Below are 16797 nucleotides of genomic sequence, written 5' to 3' on the forward strand. Positions count from 1 at the left end.
GGAAAAGTGAGCAAAACAAAGGGGGGCTCCGGAGAAGTCGGGGTGCGTTGAAGAAGAGCTTCACCACACATCAACAGTGTGTTTGTGCTTGTTATTATAGGTTGAATCACTGTAAACCTCTTCGACCTTGAACTCTTTTTCAATCACAAGGTTTATTTGACTGGAGAGATTGTCTGGATCTGAAACCTATTTGGCCTTCTGGTAGGCTGATGCCCGGGAGAGCGACCATACAGTGTGTTTACAAGCGCCCTATTGTGTCCCCGGGTGAGTCAGGCCTCTCAATCAAGTCGTTGTGTTATTTATGGCCACTTAAATACAGAGTTCGGTAGTTCGGTGCTACATCAAGTCATTTAAATACTTTTTGGCTCATTGTTTTATTGTTAAATTGCGGCACCCGAGACAAAAAAAACAGAATATTGGCCAAACTACAGTGGCCTCAGGAAGGCAAAACACCTGAGTGAAAAGTTCAGTTAGGGAAAGCACCAAAATCACACTCTCCTTCTGACTGTAGCTAGTGCTGGTAACTGGCCCAGCAAAACCAGCCTGTCCTGGGAATGGAGAGGAATTTGAATTGAAGTTGACTGAGATACTGACCATGTGTCTGCTTTCCTACAGTTATACAGCTGGAAACACCTTAAAGCGAAAAAAGCGTTAAGGTGTTTCTATTATTTTGTCCAACCCCTGTATATTGTGACCGTTGAGAGGGACTGTCAAACCCAAAGAAAAGAGGGCAAGAGGAAATTGAAAATACACTTTAAAAATGCACCGATTTGTTGTGTTATATTTAATTTAAACAGCATTCCATTTAAAGATTCTCAATGTGTCTCATACATTTCAAAATATACTTTTAAGTCTGATGTTTTTTAAGAGACAAGAAATACTCGTAAAATAGTAAAAAAAAAAGGACGAAACAATTAAAAAACGTTATGTTATGTTTCAGTTGAATCATAATGAACAAACAACAACGCACAAGACAGAATCGTCAGAGACAACACCAATGTCAGTTTTATAGTTTTACTGTGACTCTGGGAGGGCCACATAAATACAGTCAAAAGGGCCGCAGTTGGTCCCCGGGCCGCACTTTGAACAGGTTTGGGCTAAGAAGATGGAAGGATGAGTGAGTCCAGGATGGTGGAAGGATGAATGGATATGAATGTATATACAGCACATGGATGGAAGAGTAGGTGGATGGATGGCTGAGTGAAAAAAGAGAAGAATGCAGTAGGCATTTGCTAAGTACTGCTGTTTATTCACACATATAGAGAAATGCTTTTAACTGGTTTCATTCTGTTCTATTGTTTAATGCATCTGGAGAGATTCAGAATCCATTACTGCTTTCTGCAGCTTGAACAAAGAGAAAGTGACGAGCAGCAGAGTTCAAAGCTCAGAGTGACTCTGACATCACCGGCATACGGGAAGCAAGTGATGAGGTGAGTCGGGCTCATCATCAGCCGTCTCACTCTCTGCACAGCATCAATATGATTAGAGTGAGCGAGGCAGGGAGAGAGAGGCAGAGCGGCAAAGCCAGTGAGAGAGATGACCTAATACCCGCAAAAAGCAATGAAGTCATACCTGACTCATATTCCCAGCTGACACCAGCGCTCCCAGTGACAACATCTTTGTTTGTGTGTTTGCTGCGAGAGGATGAGGTGAGAGAGAGAGAGTGTGTGTGTGTGTGTGTGTGTTCCAGCAGGTGAAGTATTTATGTCCTTGAAATTTAAAAGTAAAGAACATCAGCTTCATTTATACAGTAGGAGGATATGTGCTTAACGTATAACAGAGTAAGTGTTTACACTTATGAATGTTTCAAAAAGTTCATTTTCCTCCTACGTTTTCCATGCTAGTTTCACTTCTGATTTCCCGCTGGTGATGTAAATGCCAAAAGAATAACATTTTTGTTTGTTCTTTTCATAAAACCTGGTGTGCGTGAGTAAAACATCATGAAGAAAACTGTCTTTCTAACATGACCTCGTGACCTTGTTTTGTTTTCTATTATACATAACACACCCAAGACCCTAATTTGGAATGAGTTTTGAGGTCAGTTAAGAGTCCAATAAGCAGCCAGTCGTTGTGGAGGAAGAACCAGCATTTATACATTTCATTGTAGGATATTTTAATAAAACTTCTGGGTTTTCTGGATTATCTATGAACCCATAGTTCTGGAGTACATTATGGCAATGATGGTCATGACTTTGACACGGAAGCTGAAATTAGAATCAACATCATATGTATTGTGCCATGTGTCTATTATTATTTCAAATATATCGTTCAATATTTCATGTATTATTCATATATAAGTTTTCTGCTGTTTTTTAATACAATGATTCTTTTAAATGCTACACATTTTGATATATCTATATTTTTTTATAGATCGTAAGCTATTGTAACTGAGAAAAAAAAGAATATTTCAATGAAATTGCGAGTGTAATGCAATATTAAATGTATTTTTTTGTATTATTCTATTAATCTATTATACTCCTCTTTTTTTTTTTTTTTCTTTTTCAAATGAATACATCTGTGTTTAGTGAATTACAAGACGGTCTTCTGTTTCTCCAGGGAGCCTCTTCAGCAGCAGTAATCATGGCCTGAGTGAATCTGCTGCTGGACCTGGTGATACCTTCAAGTGCTCCACTCCCCCGCGGTTTATGAACACCCTGAATGTAAACAAACCATTTACAGCTCCGTTACATTGGTCATGCAAAATTCATGCTCAGCTGTAGCATAATGATAAGCACATCCACGCAGCGCTGGGTGAAATATCTCCGGCAGCACACTAAGCTTGTTTGTAATCTCCATTTTTTTGTTTGTGTTTAGAATGAGTTTGGATTTATGGGGGGTTCGACGGCGCCATCTGTGCGGCTTGATAGTTGATCAGCGATTTAACCGAATTGTTTGTGTTAAAATCCAGATCATCAGTTAATGTGAATCTTGGTTAGTGTGTGGGGATGGAAACTATTGCTTGCTCTAATACAAAGTCATGTAGATTCATCTATATATCTGTTGCTGGAGTAGAGATGGAGGGATCCTCAAGCTCCTGGCGACCAATGATTCACCACACGATGCTATTTCCAGTGGCTCAACTCCAGATCTCAGATGACTGACACAACTCCCAGCTATTTCTGTAGTCTGTAATTTAACTTGTATTCACGGCATTCGCATAAGGAACGGAAAACTTTTTTTTTGTGTGTGTTTCAAACACTAAAATATATTTTAAAGCAATGCAGCAACCTTCAGACCACCTCTTGGCAAGACTAAACCATGTTCTTCAAAACTAAAAGTCACATTTGCTCCTTTGATGTGAGACAAGGGGCCATCTATATACAGCTTCTGGTATCTGATATACCTCATCTACAAATCTGTAAAGCGCATGGAGACTGGTCGATACTTTCAGGGTCACTCAAAGACAATTGCAAGAATTTATCTCTGTCTATGACCACAACATAATCTGATTGGAGATGGTTCCTTGTCTGGCACCTCCATGGCTCCCATCCAGACTCTTCGAAGCAACATTTAGTCCAAACAGTGGCTTCTGTCTGATGATGAAAATATTTTATCACTGCTTAACACTTAAGCTCACTATTGACACGATCAATGTTTAAGAATAACAAGGTTTTATTTCACGTACTACAGTGTACATTTTAGGACATCCTCATGCTTCAGAAAAACCTCCGTCATCCTCAGGTCTCAGACTCGGGTATCAGGTGTCAGGAAAACCTCCATCAACCTCAGGTCTCAGACTCAGGTATCAGGTATCAGGAAAACCTCCGTCATCCTCAGGTCTCAGACTCAGGTATCAGGTATCAGGAAAACCTCCTTCATCCTCAGGTCTCAGACTCAGGTATCAGGAAAACCTCCGTCATCCTCAGGTCTCAGACTCAGGTATCAGGAAAACCTCCGTCATCCTCAGGTCTCAGACTCAGGTATCAGGTATCAGGAAAACCTCCGTCATCCTCAGGTCTCAGACTCAAGTATCAGGTATCAGGAAAACCTCCGTCATCCTCAGGTCTCAGACTCAAGTATCAGGTATCAGGAAAACCTCTGTCATCCTCAGGTCTCAGACTCAGGTATCAGGTGTCAGGAAAACCTCTGTCATCCTCAGGTCTCAGACTCAGGTATCAGGTATCAGGAAAACCTCTGTCATCCTCAGGTCTCAGACTCAAGTATCAGGTATCAGGAAAACCTCCTTCATCCTCAGGTCTCAGACTCAGGTATCAGGTGTCAGGAAAACCTCCGTCATCCTCAGGTCTCAGACTCAGGTATCAGGTGTCAGGAAAACCTCTGTCATCCTCAGGTCTCAGACTCAGGTATCAGGTGTCAGGAAAACCTCTGTCATCCTCAGGTCTCAGACTCAGGTATCAGGTGTCAGGAAAACCTCTGTCATCCTCAGGTCTCAGACTCAGGTATCAGGTGTCAGGAAAACCTCCGTCATCCTCAGGTCTCAGACTCAGGTATCAGGAAAACCTCTGTCATCCTCAGGTCTCAGACTCAGGTATCAGGAAAACCTCCGTCATCCTCAGGTCTCAGACTCAAGTATCAGGTATCAGGAAAACCTCTGTCATCCTCAGGTCTCAGACTCAAGTATCAGGTATCAGGAAAACCTCCGTCATCCTCAGGTCTCAGACTCAAGTATCAGGTATCAGGAAAACCTCTGTCATCCTCAGGTCTCAGACTCAGGTATCAGGTGTCAGGAAAACCTCTGTCATCCTCAGGTCTCAGACTCAGGTATCAGGTATCAGGAAAACCTCTGTCATCCTCAGGTCTCAGACTCAAGTATCAGGTATCAGGAAAACCTCCTTCATCCTCAGGTCTCAGACTCAGGTATCAGGTGTCAGGAAAACCTCCGTCATCCTCAGGTCTCAGACTCAGGTATCAGGTGTCAGGAAAACCTCTGTCATCCTCAGGTCTCAGACTCAGGTATCAGGTGTCAGGAAAACCTCCGTCATCCTCAGGTCTCAGACTCAGGTATCAGGAAAACCTCTGTCATCCTCAGGTCTCAGGCTCAGGTATCAGGAAAACCTCTGTCATCCTCAGGTCTCAGGCTCAGGTATCAGGAAAACCTCTACACCGTATTACACAGGTCATCAGGCGTCTCCGTGTGTGACCGCTCCATCAGTGTCGTCCACTGGGTGGCGCCTGTCAGCTGCATTGTCATGAGCAGGCAAATCGAGCGTGTTGGTGCAGGTGCTGCTGTCGTCTCACGTCGGTTTCGATTTGCTGGAAGAAAATCCGTTTTTGATGGATAACCACCGAGCTGTGGGATTCTGCGGATCGCGGCTGTGTTCAGGGGTCATCTAAGTCCGCAAGAAAAAACAAACAAAAAAAAACAAAAACAAATGTAGGAACAAAGAATCGAGGTAGGAAAATATGATGTCATCGCTGTGAAACGCAATAATTCCTTGAAAATATCCGGCCTACTTTTGTCTGAGTCTATTTGCCGCTGTGTGTTTTTATTTGAACCGTTTTGGTGTGTTCGAGTTGCTCATGAACTTGGTGACCCGGCTTGTTGAGCCGTCTGACACTTCCTGCACACGTCGCTAGGTGGCGCCGCTTTCCCTTCGGTGTCCGCGGATGACTGGCACTGTGCAGCCATTCATGATCACAGCCGTCTGCAGCAGACCCGGATCACATCTGTCGGAAAGTGAGAGGAGATCGTACATTTTTCTGAGCCATCACGTGAGAAAATGTGGTTCTCCATCTGACGCAGAATAGATCTTTCAGTCATTCATAAAATCGCTGTATTCCCATTACAAGTGAAGGAACGACATGGTCTTATATAAATATATAAGATGTTTGAGTTGGGAGTCAAAGTTCAGTGGATATTGAATGAGGATGCCGGCAAAACGCAGAGGAGGTCGGCAGCCAATGAGCGTTATGGATGCGGTGAAGGAGGACGTGACAAGGGAGGATGTTGAAGATGGGTGAGGTTTCGGAGGGTGGATGGTAGAATTACTTAACACTAAGTGGGGTTGACTTCATCCTGTGCATGAATAATACTCTCACAATTTCATATCTATATTATTATTATTTTCCAGTCGCTATAGCTTATTAATATTCATCATATCATTGACAGTTTTGTTTTTTCTTAGAAAGATAGATAAATACTTTATTATGATTTTTTTTTTCCTCATCATTTTGACAACATTTGAACACGTTCTGCCAGTGTTACCAGTCCCTACTGTTGTCACTCTTATCTCATTCCTCTAGCAAGGAAACATGCTGTTGACCTGTTCTCATATCGCATGCGACCCACCCTGCAAGTGGGTGGGAGATTTGTCACGCTTGTCTCATTTGTTCTGTGGAATGAAGTACTTATACTCTGACTCACCTGGATGAGTCGTGAAATATGTCTATACTAACACAGTGTGTTGTGAAAGACCTTTTTTCTGTATTCATTTTGAAGTATTTAACTGGCTTTTTGTGCACGTCTGACCGATGATTGAACTTTCGACAGCTGAGATAATCATGTTGAGCAACAGTTACCTCTAAAAATAGCCTCTCAGTCGCATGTGGACACTTTAAATAAGTTGAAATAAAAAGCTCACAATTATTGAACTAGCATATTAAACTGAAGAACTGAGATGGAAATAAGGTTTGAAAGGGTGTAACCCAAGTAGTCAACTAGTCGAGTGTCGTGCGTTATTTTGAAAGATGCTTTCAGAGAGAGCAGCGATGACAACCTGACGTCAAAAGACTCAGGTCGGCCATATCTACCATAGAGCAGACCTGGACAAATCCCGTCCTGTCTTGAAGCCAGTCTCAAAATGTGAATGTAACAATTTTCATTATGTTGTTATTCAGTATGTTTTATGTATTTATTCATCATTTTATTTTTTTAAATATACTGTTCTATTCTTAATATCCAACTGTTTTATAGTTTAATTATATTATATATCTATATCATACGTTTAATACGGTACCTTTTCCAACGTCTTATAATGTCTTGTCCCTCATATTCAATGATATTATTGATTTATCATTGATACTATATTATTTCAAATCAGAAAATAAAACCACATTAGCCCAATAATTTTCTGCCCTGCTGTGTTTTTGAGTTTGTGGTTGTTGAGTTTGCGTAGTAAAAATAATAATCATCATCATCTAATTTTTCTCTAATATTAAATGATTTTATTTCCCCCAATATCTTCTAATTCTTCTAAAAACTGTTTAGTACAGTCATAATCACATCTGATAACACAACACTTTTAACTGTCTATTCTTTTATTATTTTATGACCCTGCCAGATTGCAATGTGGCCCCTATAGAAATGCTATTGGAGTAGGTAGTGCTGCCTCAGAACCGTGGCCAACAAAGTCTGCTCACCACAGTGTGACCTGAGGTCCTCACTTGTCCATCACAAGCTGCTCATACCCAGGACAGTGACTGGCTCCCTCTGCCATCATCTGTGTTGGATTTGATACAGATTCTAAGCAACATCACCGTCTGTAAATCACTGGCCTGCTTTATTGTCATGTGTTCAGTGCGCACCCTACTTCTGACGCCACTTGTGACACCTCTCCTGACATAGCCTTTGACCCCGGTCCTGTGTCAGGGTTCAAATCAAATAATGAGCGTTTAACTGCTTATTATAGAGCAGTCAGAGTTACCCATGTCTGCTGTACCTTTTTAAAGTAGCTTTGAAACAGGATTGTATTACCACATGCTTTTAAAGAAAGGCTTCAGTCTCTGGTGAGATTCCGTGGTGCCATCGCTCTTCCCCTTCCCCTCCCAGACAGCAGCAAATCATTAGCTCCTGGTAGTTTCACAGTTTCAACAGCTAGTGCTTTGTGTTTTTCTCTCACTGGAATGCTGCGAGGGCAGAAAGAAAGACAAGGAGGAAGACAGAGTTTAGGGCTCGCCTGGTCGGGCCTGTCATGTTGTCAGTTTCCCCCAATAGTCTTCATGTCCACTTTAAAACGTTTAAATGAGAAAGAAACTGAAAACACAATTGCAGCTTCTTTGTGAAGTCATTGTGGTGACTTTCGTTTTTGACCTTGTGGAATATCAAGACTTGTTGACTTTAGGAGGAAGCTCTCTTGATTTTTAGACAAAATAACATTTCACCCATTTACTGCTCAATTAAATCGACTTGCTTTTTTTGTTTTCAAATAGAGCTGAACGCAATCCTCTCCATCTATTTTGGTCCCCACCTTTTACTTTTGGTCATGCATTTGAGGTCATGACCTTAGCACAGGACTGACAGGCTCGTGAGAGAACAAGCCTGTGATCTGGAGTCATTTTGAAAATGTCTATTGAAAAGTCTTATTTCCTCATGATTTCCCCCCCTCCATTAAGTTCTAATGTCTATGTCTAGAAAAAAAACATTCATATTACAAGTCCCACAATGCAACAGTGGTCAGGATTCAGAAAATTCAACCCTCACTAATCCTGTTTGTCAACTGTTCAGTTTGGAAGTAGCATCACCAACCTCAAATCTCTATCACTTTCTGTTTGTACCTCATTCAAGTGGTTTGTGTAGTAACGTCTGTGATTCGGAAGTCTCAGCTGCGTGCTCCGTGTAACATGGCTGTATGAGTCAGAGTCAGGCTCTGACAACTGATTTCCACCCACAGCACAGAAGCCAGGATCCTCCCCGTGGCCCAGACTCAGGGATACCATCTTGCCTAATTCGACCACACAAACACACTCAGACTCCGAGGACACACAAGCTGAGAAAATGTCAATTCTTTCCAGCATCCGATCTGAGCAGACCTGTGATGTCAAAGACTCCACCCTTGGACGATAAATAAAAGCCTGAGCTCCACTTGCTGTCATGTAGACTTTAGAAATGACTTGCAGAAACTATTTCATCTGTAATACTCATTTTTATTATTTCCATCTCTGGATATTTTCTCACCGGGATTCAGAGGACAGCAGCTTGTTTTTCTGTCACGGATAACAATGGCACTCTTAAAGGTAAATGAATATTTCAACTCGAAAGCATGTCCTCGCTGGCTTCTGAACTCCATTCGAGGCAACGCTGCATTTAAGGAAGCATGAAAAAGCATCTTTAGCTAAATATTTATTCTACATTTTTGAGTTGAAAATTTAGTATTTTGTCAAAATGAATGCCTTCATTTTGGATCAAGGTCAAGTTGGAGTTTGTGGTTCATCAGATACAAGATCTAGTCCCGTAATGCACTTCAGCAACAGTCACAACAGTTTCAGAAAATCTTGTTTGGTGGCATAGACTAATTTTTCCACATTTTTATCAACTTTATTTGTAAATAAAAAAAAACCTTGTCATGATATGATGCTGTTGCTGCGTTTGGCTTGCACCTGTGTGGATCTGGTGTCTTCCCTCGTGACAAACCGTGTGAATTGGGTCAGGAAAGCTGCATGCACCGGAGCAAGGCAGTGTCCACATATTTCCCCCGGGCCACCTGGGGCACTGCTCAGGCTCACCAGCACTGGCACCACCAGTCAGGGCAGGAGGCTGTGAGAGAGAGGGAAAGAGAGAGAGAGTGGGCAGGTCTGGGTGCAGCGAGGAAGGGAAAGAAGAGGCCTGCTGCAGTGAGAGATCATCGATTACACACACACCTGATCAGAGACGTTCCATCTAACAGGACTGCAAACAGCTGCTGACTTTGAGCAGCCATTTCAACCTCTGATGGGCCCTCACTCGCAAACAAAACATCAAGAGATGCTTTCAGAGTTTGGGTTTAAGGAAGCACTGACAGCTGCTTTCAGTCTTCACAGAATGTACGCCTGGAATTGTGTTGTGATCTTGATTTGATAAATGCTAACTTCATCGCACAGCTAATATCAATGCATTGTTTTAAAGGTCTTGTTATGCTCATGGACCTATGAAGGTCAAATGTGAATCCCCGACTGAAGGAGTGACCTTTGAACCTTGATTAATGTCCACCTTTGAACGCCCACAGCCGGTCAACAATTGGGTGTTTGGACATGAGACCAGGTGTTCTGGGATGCTCTGAGAGTCCACTGTCCTGTGGGCTTCACTGTCAACACAGGGCTGCTCTTTCATGTAGAATTATGGAATCATAACAGATCAAATGACACAATACTTTAAATGTTCTCTCATGAATCTTTCCCTTGTGTCCTCAAAGCTCCAGAGATAGACTCAGTTGCATATTGTTAATGATTGTTTTGTTTCTTTGAATGAAGAGAATTTGAGGTGGCATCTAAAAACTACAACTCCCATGCTAGACCCATCATAAATGGCATCAACATGGCCGCCATGTTTGTAGTCCTTTAAAACCACATTTTCTTCAACATCGACCCTTCTTTTGTGTGCAGGCTGCAGTGAAACACGACACACATGGTTTATACAGTTGGGCATGACTTGTTGATGGCAGAGCAATGTTGTTATGGACGTCCTTGAAGGTGAAGACAACCTTGTAGTCCACACCCAGACCTGACAGACAGTGGAGGGGCAGTAAGGAGAAGTAACGTGGCAGTGGAAGTGGCCTGGATGACAGTGATGCTGGTGTCCAGGTCCAGATCAGCTGGCAGACCAAACACACTCACACCAGGGTGGAATCCCGACGGCTGCAGTGTGATGTACAGCTGGAGGCCGTGGATATAATGTCGGCTTGTTGCGGACACCTACACGAGGAGCCCGAAACAGGATTCAGTCTTGAAACAGTGGTGTGATGCAAAGTGTTGACAAACACTTGAGGAAACTGACCAATGTTTTTACACTCAATAACACATACAGGGAAGCTTGAAGTGTTTTATTCAGAGTGAAACCAAAATACATGAACACACTGTTGATGTACAAAGACATGTGCAGTAATTACTAGTCATGAACAGCTTGGTCTGTTTTCATGTATCATCACAAATCACGAATGAATGTTCATCTCAGTCTCCTCTAACACCTTGTAAATGTCTTAGAGGACAAATTGTAAGACCATGACATAACATGGCTTCATTCTCGTTACATTACTTACAATTCAGCCAGTGTTTCTTCGTACTTGCGTTTCTCAGAGATGGCAATGGAGCAGGGGAAGAACAGTTCTCATCATTCCTGACCCTTAATACCACTTTTCCTGAATTTTCTAATTCATGATTTTATCATGAAAGACCAGAAAAGAAAATCCCTTCTTTACACCCTGGGATGACCAACAGCAGATCTTTCCAGAAGTCGCATGCGATATCACCTCAGAAGGTTTTCTTGGACCGAAGATCGGTTTCACCAACTGTTGCATCCACCTGAGAAATAAAGAGACAAACATCATAAGGAGTGAATATTTAAAAATGATGAACTGCTGCCACTCTTAATCACAGACCACCACATCAACCGTCCTCACCTGGTCCAACCTGCCTGCACTTTCTTATTCACCTCCTTTAATCTGTCCATCAACCTCTATGACTGCTCTCTAAATCCTTAACTTTTCACTTCTTCTGCTCCCTCACCTTCGCCAGTCCTCCTGCCTCTCTCTCTCGTGTATACGCACTTGTTCTGCATCTACAGAGCTTCATTCCTTTCCTTTCCAGCTTGTACTTCCACAGCTTCTCCTCTCACCACGTCATTCCCGGTGTGATCTTAGGACCCCCTCCCCCAACAGTAACAACTGCTCACATTCTCAGTCTTCCTCAGAGTTTCAATAAATTATATTATTTTTATTTTATGATATTCAGACATGGTTTAATTATTTACTTAATTCAGAATTGTATTCAGTTTTTTTCCACTGAGTAAATTTGATGAACATGACTTGCACCTGGTTCTGCTTCTGGTTGAAAAAAACTGCAGCACTAAAATCATTTATATTAACTTCGGGGCAGCGCAACTTACCTGCTCAGATGTAGGTCCGCTGGTCTGTCTGTCCCTGGGGTCCTTGAAGCGTCAGGCAGTAGCATAGTTGCCGATGACAATGCCTGTTTAAAAATGAGTGTGCGTGGGTGCGCGCGCACGGCGAATAAGTTTCATTTATTTCCACGAAAATGTGGCGGATTCACTAAACTGATTCAGACAAATTTTAAACCAATAAACTGCACGTCCATATTATGAGTCTGCGCTCGTTTTTCTCCGTGAATTTGTCGGGAAACAGAACCGAGGGGAGAGTGAATAAGAACCAAAATGGCAGTCAATCTGGTGAAATTAGTGACTCGTGTGGCTGTAATGTTGTAACAGGGGTCGGAGAATCTCAAATAAATTGCAGCAGTACGACGTTGTAGCGTATGAATGAGTCGCAATTGGAGCCCCATCCCTCCTCGCCTCGCCACCCCACCCTTCTCTGTCCTTGCACCCGCCTCCTCTCTCCCTCTTCAGCAAGACGTACATGTGCAGCCAGCAACAAATAGGAACGCAGTTGAGGGCAGCAGCCAAAGGCGCACACACCCACCAGCAGACAGCGAGGCTACATTATTCAACTGATCCTCTTCAGTACGCTCCTCAGGGGTATGTCACTCACTCACACCAGCTTCCACACTGCTTCACTTAGCTCCAGCTGAGGTAAGGTCTAGACTGTTTGTTGTCATCGGGTGAAAGGCCAGCAGCATATGAACAGCTTTTGCGTCTCGGCGAGTTAGTTTAATTCCCGCACCGGACAGGAGAACTTTGAACAAGCTGTGACTCATCAAAATTCCTGCTGTCCGAAAAATGGAGTCTGCAGCAGTGTTGAGAGTTTAAATGAAGTTGGAGAGCACTCGTGGTGGTGGAGGTCTGCTCCTGTGGGTGTGAGTGCACCATTCCTCCCACCCACTGGACTGTGTGTGTCCTCACATGTACTTTTTGGCACTGATGTGGTGATGGATTGGTGCCACTGAAGAACCAAATGGAACTTTTTTTTTCGTTTCGTCTGTGTACCAGTAACTCCAGAACTTATTATTGTTGGCCGACAGAAATTGCAGCAGCGTCATTTAAGTAAAATTTAAATATATTTGTGGCTTTGAAAACAAGATGAAAAATGGATGAGTTGAAGGTGCGTCTGAATTAGTTCGTTCTGCAGTGAAGTCAGCAAAGTGGCTCGACTACTTCAGCAGCGTTTTTAATGGCCGCGGCCAGAGAACAGAAATGAAGTTAATGATTTGGCTCGGGAGCGTGTTGTGCCTGCCGTTACATCATATATATATATATATATATATATATATATATATATATATATATTAATGTCTTACATCCAAGGGCACCTCCCATCCATTGTTATGGCAACAGGCTGCGGATAACTCACACTGCCACTGAACTGCTGAGTTCCAATACAGTGGTTTCAGTTTTAAGAGCAATGAGTTGAAGCAATTCAAGCAACAGCCTGGCTGTTACGAGCGGAGTGTCTGATCATAGACATTATATTCAGACACAGTTATGCCAGTATGGCTCAGCGTGTGATTGTTGACAGTTGCTAAGCGACTTAAACACGTACTTGATCCACTACAACAGAACTGTACTATATTGATGCGGTGTCACTGAGTCAATACTGTTGGTGAACATTAGCTAGTGAGTAGTTAGCATAGCATCGACCTGAGATGACACAGCAGAATATTTTGTATTTTCCAGAGTGATAATGGCCCAGACAATGTTTTGGCTGAAGTTTTTGGAGAAAGCCACCTGAGACCTGCTGGACAACATGCTCAGCTGTTAAAACATCCGGAGGACAGAGACTAAAAACAAATTATTCTTGTGACTCATGTTAGCTTGTACGGGTGTTTAGTTAGCAATACGGTTGTGAAGATTTCAATACTTGAAGTCCAGTGCCAACCCTGACCCCTTTTCATTGTTCTTTTCCCGCAGACAGTGAGTCACCCTCTCTAAACGTCTTGCTGAGCCACTATTGCCATGGAAACGCCGAGCCAAAAACGCACCAGCCGCGGTGCCACTTCCCCTACTCGCATCACCAGACTGCAGGAGAAGGAGGACCTTTGCAACCTCAATGATCGGCTGGCCGTCTACATTGATAAGGTGCGCTCCCTGGAGGCAGAGAACGCCGGGCTACGACTGCGCATCACAGAGTCCGAGTCTATGGTCAGCCGCGACCTGAGCGGGATCAAGTCCGCCTACGAGACTGAGCTGGCCGATGCCCGCAAGACCCTGGATCAGGTGGCCAGGGAGCGGGCCCGCCTGCAGCTGGATCTCAGCAAGCTGAGGGAGGAGTACAAGGAGCTGAAGGCCAGGTAGGAAGCGCTAGTTCTGCTGAGTGGTTCGTAGAAGTGTCTCAGGTCAGTTCACTCATTTTCAAGGGATGTTATTCTCTGATGTGCATCTTAAGAAATGGAAGCAGACTTCAGCTGGTATTTGTCTTTCACTCATTCATTGCTGCTAGGAATGTGACTGTTTGGAAGTGAGTTTACAGTCAAACATGTTTATTTGGGAACATACTGTACAGCTTCTTTCGTCACACTTTATTTGTGTTAGTTTTAAACTCCAGATTATTTCGTCATTTTTTTTACCCTTGAGCAATAGAAAGACATCTTTCAATAGAAAGAGATCTTTCTGTCAGCCCCTCGTTCCTCCACTAGGGGAGCTCTCCTGAAACCTCCCAATGTAAAACGACCATAAGCAGCGGCTCTGCTCCAAGCCTCTTGCCAATGACCGCACTTCTCTGCTCTCTGTGACTTCAGTTTAGGGCTGAAGAGTTGTCAGGTTGGTGCCATTAAAGCTTTATTTGAAAGTAAAGCAGGACAGATGAGGATCTGATGCTAACTGTGGTTATAAGCCCAGGTTTCTCGTCAAATATGGCAAATATAGTAAATCATGTTTAGGGCAGCCGCCCCGTCAAAACACCTGAACGTGTGTCTGTTAAACACAGTAGTTATCTCCTTTAAAACGGCTCCAGGCAGTGGAACTCCCTAATATTTCTTCCTGGAATGTGTCGCTGAGCACGGCGGATCCCTTTCTTCACCGTCGAGTTTGTGTTTCTCTTCAGTTAGCAAGTACAGTTGTGTCACATTCCGCCCTGAGGGATTTTGGAAAGAGCGACACACCTCCACGAGAGCTCCACCTTAAACACACACTCTCCACTGTTCCGTGTCTCGGCAGTGAACACCTCTGCTAACCATGTGAGACATTTCTCCCTGCTGCAGCAAAGGGGGGCCGCTCAAAACACATTAGCAGGCCTGATGAGTGACAGAATTCTAGGCTTAGGTTGTGTCATATATTATTCCCTTTACATCACAGTCCCTATTTGACTGTGCTCCTCCTCATGAAACATGAAAGCCTCCTCCGTGGCTTACAGTCCTATCATGGGTGTTGATCAACAGAATTTTCTTTCCTCAGGTAGATTTTTAGTTTGGATTATTTTTTGGCTGCCGGGGGCAAAATTCCAATTTCAATCTTAACTGGGTTCAGATGAGGTCACTTGGAGTTTGTTGGTGGTTGATGTTGAATTCTAGCTACACGCTAAAGCTAAATGCTAGCAACTTTAAAGTTCTTTAAGCAAAAATAATCAAAATGTTCATTGTTTTTTCATTTTTTTCTTCAACTGTTAGCGACATTGTTGGTGTCTGTCATCGTACTGCTACTGTTGATGATCTTGGCTGTAGTCAGTTGACATTTAGACAACATCAGTTATGCTCTCAAGACACTCAATATAGGTGCTCATGAGGTGTTGCTTCAAGACAGGTGTCATGGTATATTTTACCCAACATTGTTGCAATACAATTGAATTTATGGTGGACTTTCTAACCTGTGCCTCGGCAGCAGTGAGGCCATACATGTGAATGATAAATCTCCCCAGCTTGTTCTCGGTCTGCCCCGTGGCTTCCTCCCAATTGCACACGCCTGGACACCTCACTACAGAGGTAACCTGACTATTCTTGTGTTAACACAATACTCAGATTTTTTTCAGCAGATTCAGTTGTCCCTAGGCAAATATGACTCCAGCTACCTGCATGGGGAGAGGCATGGTATCTGATGTGTTTTTTTGGGGGGCATGACCCAAATTTACAGACTGAAACTAAGCAATTGGAAATTTTGTTCAACTCTAATCCAAATCACCGTTCAAGTGTTTTTAGTATGGCAACATTGTGTTTTCATCACAAGAGTCACCGCTCTAAGGTACAGAACCCTCTCCTGTCAGTCAGTGGTCTGTAAATTTGCCTTTGGTGGAGGCAGGTGAGCATGTGGCCTGTGAGAGGATCAGTTCGGTTGCTGAGAGAAGAGTGTTGTCCAGCCGAGGTCACTCTCTTTACAAGCCAGGAGCAAGAATAGACATCAGAGAATATAATCTCTTATTTTGAGTGCTAGTTCAGCACATCAATCCCTGCTAAAAGTCAATAATCTGGACAAACACACTCAAGAATGTAATAATAATATTATAATAATAATACAGTAATATTACTTTAAAATTACATTTCTGGTATTGAAATGTTTTTTTATGTTTCAGCTCTTGCACTTAAACAACATTCCTGTTTTAGTGAGTCTTTTCAGAAGGCCACACAGCATGCGCCATATCTATTTTTATTGATGGTAAAACTGCAAGACTGTTGGGTGCAGAGACTCTGGAGCGCTCTGGTGGAGAGACAAGACTGTGACTTAAAGTTATTGAGACTAATACTGTAAGGTCAGATCGAGACTTTTATCAGTTGATTCAGGTAATGCGGGTTGTTCTTTTGGTTGGGAGAACCAAAATGCAAAGAGTTCTTAGCAATGAATTACGGAATAGATACCAAGAAGAAAACCAATGGTGTTTCTTTTGAAGCTCTGAAGGAATGGTTCCGAGCAAGAACTGAAATTTAGTTTGTCAAAATCAATGTGATGATCAGGTTTTAAACCAAGCTTCTCAAGGTCAGAATGAAGATGAGGTGTTCAGGCTGAAACAAACTGAACTCTATCGGGATTAAAACCTTGTGATCAAGAACTTGAGGAGCCCCAGTTTTCCAGGGGCCTAGCTAAAGAGTTAG

At 42.9% G+C, this 16797-nt stretch overlaps 1 protein-coding gene across 3 annotated transcripts in view; it reads left to right on the forward strand.

The window, feature by feature from the left end:
• Nucleotides 1-5221: 5221 nt before the first annotated feature.
• LOC128746567 (lamin-A-like) overlaps nt 5222-16797 on the forward strand; it is a 28382-nt gene continuing 16806 nt past the window's right edge. The window contains exons 1-2 of one of the 3 annotated variants that reach the window (XM_053843698.1): nt 5222-5354; nt 13691-14070. In XM_053843698.1, the coding sequence (XP_053699673.1) occupies nt 13736-14070 (335 nt within the window). In that variant the 5' untranslated portion in view covers nt 5222-5354; nt 13691-13735. Of the gene's footprint in view, nt 5355-12212; nt 12416-13690; nt 14071-16797 lie in introns of those variants that run through there. The other 2 variants (XM_053843696.1, XM_053843697.1) reach the window with 2 other exon arrangements.

The sequence above is a fragment of the Synchiropus splendidus genome, chromosome 15 (genome assembly GCF_027744825.2).
Source record: "Synchiropus splendidus isolate RoL2022-P1 chromosome 15, RoL_Sspl_1.0, whole genome shotgun sequence".
NCBI lineage: Eukaryota > Metazoa > Chordata > Actinopteri > Syngnathiformes > Callionymidae > Synchiropus > Synchiropus splendidus.